Source organism: Eulemur rufifrons, chromosome 27 (genome assembly GCF_041146395.1).
Source record: "Eulemur rufifrons isolate Redbay chromosome 27, OSU_ERuf_1, whole genome shotgun sequence".
In the NCBI taxonomy this organism is placed as follows: domain Eukaryota; kingdom Metazoa; phylum Chordata; class Mammalia; order Primates; family Lemuridae; genus Eulemur; species Eulemur rufifrons.
In genome coordinates, this window is record NC_091009.1 from 30,735,765 (window position 1) to 30,743,694 (window position 7,930).

The 7,930-nt window shown below is 58.8% G+C and overlaps 1 protein-coding gene across 1 annotated transcript in view; it reads right to left on the reverse strand.

Moving 5' to 3' along the window:
* Positions 1-7,452, reverse strand: part of LGR6 (leucine rich repeat containing G protein-coupled receptor 6) — a 112,175-nt gene extending 104,723 nt beyond the window's left edge. Inside the window, exon 1 of the mRNA XM_069459534.1 lies at positions 7,241-7,452. Within this exon, the coding sequence (XP_069315635.1) occupies positions 7,241-7,452 (212 nt within the window). The remainder of the gene's footprint in view (positions 1-7,240) is intronic.
* Between the last annotated feature and the right edge of the window lie 478 nt (positions 7,453-7,930).

The window sequence follows — 7,930 nt, forward strand, 5'->3', positions numbered from 1 at the left end:
AGCACAGCTCCTGCCACATGCCAAGCATCCAGTAAATTCTGGCTGTTACCCTTACTGGTAACGGCAAATTCCTCAGCGTGTCTCTCTGGGCCCACCACGGGCCATCCAGGCTGGGCCCCAAGTATAGACCTTCCTGATGAGCTAGCGTCCTTCTGGAAGAAGGTCACAGTCCAGGGAACAACAGCTTCAACAAGGAAGGCATCCTGCCTTGGAGCAGACGGGAGAGGCAGAAAGCTGGGCACAAGGTGATTCCTTGGCCCTAGCCTCAGATTCGCATCTCACAGTTAATCAGATCAGCAGTCCCCAACCTTTTTGGCACCAGGGACCGGGTTCATAGAGGACAATTTTTCTACTGACTGGGGTTGGTGGGGGTGGTTTCAGGATGATTCAAGAGCATTACATTTATTATGCATCAAACCTCTCTGCTAACGACAATCTGCGTTTGCAGCTGCTCCCCAGCGCTAGCATCACCGCCTCAGCTCCGCCTCAGATCACCAGGCATTAGATTCTCTTAAGGAGCTTCAACCTGGATCCCTCCTAGGTGCAGTTTACAGCAGGGCTCGTGCTCCTATGAGAATCTAATGCTGCAGCTGATCTGACAGGAGGCGGAGCTCAGGCAATGATGCGAGCGATGGGGAGCAGCTGCAAATACAGATGAAGCTTCGCTCACTGCTGTGCAGCCAGCTGCTAACAGGCCACAGACCAGAATCGGTCCACAGCCCTGGGGGTTGGGGACTGCAGAATTAGAGGAAGCCCCAATCCCCCAGGGCTGGGGAGAATTCAAGATACAGGGGCACAGGCCTCCCTTGGAGGTCTCTGGAGGAGAAAGAAGATCCTGGCAGAGAAGGCTGAGAATGGGACGCAAAGAAAACCTCAGCCCTGGAGGTGCCCTGTCGTTGAGTGGCTGGCCCAGCCCCCACCTGCCTGCCGCCAGCCTGCCTGTGGCTGCGCTGGCATGGCTCCGGGGGGCGCGATGCCAACCCCTGAGCTCGCCCCCCCCCCACCATGTCCTTTCACGACTTCCAAAATAACTCCCTGCTCACTGCCCAAGTTTGGCCTGTCGGGTGTTTTTCTCCTTCTGGGACCTGTTCTCCCACGTCTGAAGGGTGGGAGGAAAGACCTTAATTGTCGTTAGAAACTGGGGACCACCCCTTTTTGGCCGATGGACTAGTCAGCACAAAGGGGCTCCCGCAATTCTGAGAATCAGTGAATCCATTTCAGTCGGGCTCAAAGACGTTCTCATTCCCAACACGGGGGAAGGGGGTTGGACATTCCTCCCCGACTCCCATCCATTGCGCATTCCCAACGTTGTCCAGAGCCCCAGCCGGACTCCTTGACCTTGGCCCTGCTCCCAGTCGAGGGGTTACTAGCCTACGGTCACACAGCCCATCAGCGATGCGCTCAGAGCATCCTCACGGCCCTCCGGGGATGTCCCGGGAAGAAACGGAGCAGCCCCCGAATCCCCATCCTCCCCTGCCTTTCCCTGGGCTGCACCACAGAAGACTCTGATTCCAGGGAGCTCTGTTTCTGGGGAGAAGCTGACCTGGAAGCCCCGACTCTTCCTCTCTGGAGAGTCTCCCGTCAGGCGTCAGCCCGGCTCCGTCTCCCCCAGGCGTCCCTGGGAGGAGGATCCCTTCCTCCACCACCCAGCCAAGGAGCCCAAAGCAGAACTGGCTCCTCGGAAGACCCACTTCCCTGAGGCCGGCGGGGAGAGGCTTTAGGAGCAAGGAAGGAAGGACGACCTCATGGGGCTGTAGAAGATGAGACTCTGGTGTCCCAGCTGCCCCACCCCAAGTCACAGGTAGCTCTGCTAGTCCCTCTCCGGGCCTCAGTAGCTCCTTTGCAGTCATTTGTGTTGAGAGAAACAGTATCAACAGTGAACATTTTTAAGTGCTTTTACAATAAAAGACAGGCTGCTTTGCTTTTGTTGTCTCGTTTGCTCCTCCTCACAGCCCTTCAATGTAGATACTATCAGCGTGTCCATTTTAAAGATTAAGAAACTGAAACTTCAGAGAGGTTAAGCGATTTGCCCAAAGACACACAGGCGCATCAGCGGTGGCGCTGAGACTCCCAAGCCCGCAGAGGCAGGGCCTCCCCACTCGGGCACCGCTGTGCCCCGTCCGTCCTCCCCCGGCGGGCACGGGTCAGCGCAGGAAGCAGGCTGCCGCGCGTGTGGGGCCATCAGGGTTGAGAGCCCGTGGAATGGGGGGAAGGCGGGGTGGAGGGGGGCGGGCTGGGGGCCAACTCCGCTCTGAGCCAGGCTTTCTTCTCCTCCGCCAGCCGCCCCACCCGGCCGCGCCCCGTGCCCGCCGCTGCCAGAGCCGAGAGGTTTCCTTTTTCTCTTGCCTAGGGCTGTTTCCTGCCTTTCCTTTGAACTGGGGTGTTGGCTCCCCTACACACTCGCCCACCGCCGGCGACCCCCCGGCTCTGCCCTCTGATGGGCCGTTCCCCAGCTCCGCTTTGGAGGAAGGCTGGCACGGGAGGCTCCCAGAGGACCCCATTCTGGAGTCACTGTGCCCCTTCGTCACCCTTTCGTCCCCACCCTGGTCTGGGTGCCGCCTGCGTTCTCCACCTCACTCCTTCCTTCCCCCACTGCCTGCCGCCAGGCGGCTGTCCCGGGGAGCGTCCTCTGTCCCGCACCAGGAGCAGAGATCAGAGTGGATTGCCCTCTGCCTCTCCCACTTGCCAGTTTTTCAGCCCCAATGTGGGGACACTGAGGTCCAGAGAAGTTTGGGGACTTGCACAGGGTCTCATAGCAACTGAGGGACTAAGGATTAGAACTCACAAACCCCAAGTTTCCGGTGGGAGGGGTCAGGTTCTTAGAATCGACTAGAAAGGGTGACCGAGACCAGGCCTGGGAAAGGTAGCCTTGGAAATAAGACACCTGGCACAGTGACCCTCCCCCCCAACTGGTCCTGCCCAAGGCCAGTTCTGCCCCACTAAGGCCACATGTCTCTCTGCCTCCTCACCTTCCAGCCCCTGCAGGGACCCATCTAGAACATGTCGGGGAGCAGGCTGGGGGCTTAGTCAGTTGCTCCCTTTCCCTGCCATGAAGCTCTAAGACTGTAGCGGCCAGGAAAAAAATGAAGCTACTCCAGGTTCCCAGGGCAGCTCATCTGGTCTCCTTGCCAGCCACTCTCCTCCCTCTCACAGCCCCCGACATACACACACACCTTTCACAGAATAGTGCTGGCTCTAGGACCTCCTCCTCCAGGAAGGCTTCCATGACTAATGTTTCTTGGCCCTGGTAATCCTAACAACAACACTAACATTAATTGAGCTCTTTCTATGGGCCAGATGCTATGCCAAACCCTCTTGCAAACATTAGCTCAGCAAATCCACACAACAACCCTGGGAGGTAAATATTAGCTCTATTTACAGATGAGGAAGGAAACTGAGTCACAGAGGGGCTGATCAACTGGCCCAGGTTCACACAGCTAGGAAGTGATGACTCAGACCCTGCTCTCCATGGCCAATACCTGCGCTCTTAGCCCCTCTGCTGTCTGCCCCCAGCATCCTGACCATCTTTTTGGTCATAGACATCCCAGACAGCAATGAAGAGGCTGCAAATTACCCTGAGTACACACACACACACACACACACACGCGCGCACACACACACCCCATCTGACCTTTCAAACAAGTTCAGTGGTTATCACAGGCAATCATAAAAGGAGTGAATTCCCGACAAAGCAATGAGCCGTCTGACACAGAGTCCCTCCCTCAGCCCTGGGGGCAGTGGTGACAGAAATGTGTGCTTGGGGATGACTGCAAGTGTATGAGCCTTAGGTCTTTTACAACTAGCTGCCGAGACACCTTTTCTCACACCACCTGTTTCCCAATACTGCTCATCTTTGGGGACAAAAGAAGGGACTCAGAGTACCTACCCATAATTTCCTGCTCAAGGACTACTCTGGGCATTACCTGCCCAACAAGTGTTTGCTGTCTGCATATTCCTGTCCCCTCGTCACATACATAGCTGGTGGAAGAGAGCAAGAGGCACGGTGCCTTCTCATCACCATCAGGGTGGAATGTCCCAGCGCCCGGGGCCGACCTCCCCCAGGTCCATTCCCAGGGCGAGCCCTACCCAGGGAAAACGTCCAAACCCCAGGGAGTCCCCATGAGCCTCTCTGAGACTGTATTTGGGAGGAGACTTTCAAAGAGAGAGACACTCGAAGGATTGTATGTAGGTTCTGTTCTCCCAACCACTATCAAACAGGGCTGGCACTGAACCCCGAAGAAGTGATAGCTTTTGGACAAGAGGGTCAAGGTGAAGGGTACCAGTTGGATGTAAAGAGGACTTTCTGGTCTTCCCTAGAACCCAGATGCAGGGAGACAAAGGCTCCTATCTCATGAGAGGTATTGGCTAGATGGAGAAAATCTCACAGCCCTGGGTCGGGGGGAGCAAAGGGGAAGTAATTTTCAAAGGGGCAAAGTCAAGGAATGTGTAAAGGGACACACAGGTGTCTTCTGGAGCCCAGGATTCCTGGTGCCTCCAATGGCTCCATCTGTGGCTCCTTCTACGGATCTTTACCTGCTCTCTGGCCTGCTGCCTCCTGCACAGCCAAGTGTCTTCATCTCACCTTTTCCTTCTCAACGCTGTCAGGACTCAAGTACCCACCCTCTCCCCCGCCCTTGTCCCCTAGTGTTCACCAACTGGCTGGGCCCTAAGGCCCCAGAGCCAGCCACGCATTGATCAAGAGCTGCCTCTGCAGTCAGCTCCCCACACACCTCTCTTCTTCCTGCCGCAGACCATCTCCTTGAGTTCTACACTCACCCCTGGGCTCAATGTCCCTGCCGTGTGCAGAGCCTAGGAGCTTGCCTCCACCTCCATGGGGCACCCACAGGAGGCATGATAACAACAGCCACCATTTCACAGTCACCTCTGGGTGTCAGGCACTGTACTGGGTACTTCACATGGACATATTATCTCATCGGCTCCTCCTAGCAACCCACTTCCTTCCCTCCACATACGCATGGAGAACCTGAGGCTTGGAGGTGTTCTGTGACTCTCAGGAGGTGGCAGAGCTAGGAAGGAGCCAAGGTTTGGGTGGTCCAGACAGAGAGGCCCTGCTGGTTATATTGTAGACGCAAACTGCACTGTCTTCAGCTAGGGCTGGGCTACACAGGGCACGGCCCGGCTCGGCGTTTCCTAACACCGCTGAAAAGGGACAGGAGCGCCAAGACCTCCCTGCCCTGGCCCTTCTCACAGACAACTCTCACCCCACCTTCAGATGCAGAAACCTGTCCCTGCACCATCCAGGTGGGACTCCTCCACAGCCCAAGGCAGGGGATCTGGACCTCCGCCACCTCCCTTAATATTCCAGACCCTGCTGCTAAATTGCCCCCATTGCCTCGGGACCCGTACTCCGTCTCCTCCCCTCGCCCAGTCCCAGAAGCGCACTCTGAGTCTAAGAGAGAGGGTAGGTACAGGCCAGCACAGCAAATCCCACCTCTACTGAACCCAGATGTAGACGTCATAGCTCCAAGGGAATTAGGACAACATAGTGGGAAAAATCTTCCGTCAGCATGGATGGTGGCATGCTTGAACTCCAAAGGTGGCACTGTACCTCCTTCCCCAAGTCCTTCCAGAAGAAGGATCATCAACCAGTCTAGAAAGACTTCGGTGCTGGGAAAGAAGGCCCTGGACCCATCGCCCTCTGGAAGGCCCCAGTTCCCTGCCCCTTCAACCCAGGCAAGGGGCCTTGCTTTTGCTCCCCCGGTGAAAGTCTCTACAGAAGTCATTTTTAAACTCTTCTCAGCCACAGGACCCTGTCTTCAAATGAGACACAGTGTAGACACCCAGTATATAAAACTGCTAAAAGCAAGGCTGCCCTGGGTGTAGCGAGGGTGGGGCCAGAGCCTGCCCTCCTCTGCCAGCTGCTGAAGCTCCCGTGGGCTCTGCTAAGTCTGAGTCTTGTACTCCTGGGTCTGCCTCTGGCACCACCCTGCACCGTGAAGGATTCAGTTTGCCCTTCTGGAATAAGGACATTATTTCTTCCTTCTCACTCCCTGCCCTGGCCCACAGTCTGTGCCTTTTAGAGTGGAGGGGACATCCCAGCTGGGGACAGGGAGATTGGGAGGGAAGCCCGATGAAGAGATGCAATCTGGGACTGTCTACGTCCCGCCAAGACACGGCCAACACTGAGTGCCCTGGTCTCATTTAGTTCAACAGACTCTTACTGGGCCCCTATAAAGACTAGCTCAGCCCCCTCTTCCTCAGAGCTCCCAAGTCCTGGAACCCCAAGGCCACGAGGGGCCTCTCTCAGGCCAGAAGGAGCTCTGGGGTTCTACCCCGGCTTTCCTGCCTGCTCTACCTCCTCCGAGAAAAGATGGTGGCGCCTGGGCAGGGTGAAGGTCTCCCTTCCCCAGAGCAGGGGCAGGGGTGGGTGGGGGTCTGGAATGTGCTCTCTGGCCCTCCTCCTGCCCAGGAGGTGAGCAGCCAGAGTCCCCGGCCCTCAGGTTCTGAGGGGAAGCTCCCGTGAGCCGTCCTCACGACGGCTGCCCCCGTAGGGTCCCCTTCACGCGCCGTCTCACCCCAACTTAGACGCTAAAAATGGTTCTCTGGTTTTCAGCCTTGGCGCCTGCCCACAAATTAGTGTCTCCAACGCTGCCTCTTGGGACGTGACTTCAGGGAGGCCCCTCGGGGAGCCAGGAGGCCTCAGTGAAGGGAGCCGGTGCTGGCAGAGCCCCTTTCTAAGGAGACAAGAGTGGGCAAGGCCCCCTCCCAGCTCTGGGACCCCCCACCAAGGCCACCCAGCCTCAGTGTGACAGCTCCGCTCTCCTTGCCATGGCAAAGGAGCAGACATTGTTTCCACCCCGCTGGGGCACGCTCCCCTCACCTCCACCACCCATGCAGTCCGCTTGGCCCCGGCCACCGTCCCGGGCACTGCCCTGCTGCAGGGGAAGCAGCAAGAGGAAAAGAGGCAGCCAGCCCCGTGTCCCTGCTGCTCGGGGTCCAGAACCCACCTTGCCAAACCTGTGCTCCCACCGTGACCCTCAAGCATAGGCGGCAACTGGGACACCAAGCAAGGGACGCCTAGGCTCGCTACTTGCCTGATCTTGAGTTCCAGACTCTTCTCCCTTCCCCAAACGCGCAGCAGCGGACTCAGAAAGGCAAGAAGCCTCCCGAGGGGGGATGCCCACGCCCCGGGGCACCAACCCAGCAGGTGCCCTAGGCTGAGGCGGGACGGGGCGCCCAGCGCAGCCAGCGGGAGCGGGAGGGGCAGGAGGGTACTCACAGGTAAGCCGTCAGGGGGTCGAGGTCCCCCGGCACCGCGGAGAGCCCGAGCTCAGAGCAGTCAGCCGACAGCATGATGCCGTCCTCCTGGCAGTGGCAGGGGGCCGGGCAGGCGGCCGGCCCCGGGCGGGACTGGGGGGCGCCAGCGGCACACGCGGAGGCGCACAGCGCGGCGCACAGCCACAGCGCCCGCAGCCCGGGCGGGCTGGGCATCTCGGCGGCCAGGCCGGGCACCTGGCGGGCGGGCGGGCGCGGTGGCCGGGCTGCGCCGTCGGTGGGGACCGCCCCGCGGGCTCTGCTCGGCGGCGTCGGCGGCGGTGGGAGCGCGGGGACCGAGCAGTCAGAGAGGGGCAGGCATTGTCGAGTGATCTTCGTTATTCAGTTTCACAGGCTGGGCTTGGCAAGGGAGGGAGACCCAGGCGGAGGAGGAGTCAAGGAAACTTTCTGCGCTGCGGCTGCTCCCCTTCCCTCCTTCCTTCCCAGCTGGCAGGAATTTCATCCAGGAAAGAAAAAAAAAGGAAGAGAGCAAAGAAACCCGAGCGAAGCTCAGCGTGTCGCGGACCTGCACTTGTTCGGAAAGGTGCCCCAGGGCCTGTGCTGATGGGGCTCAGGACCCTCTTGCCTTTCGGGACGGCCACGGGGTCGCATGGGACCCAGAGGAGGCCCTCTGGAACAGACTGCAGAGCCCCCG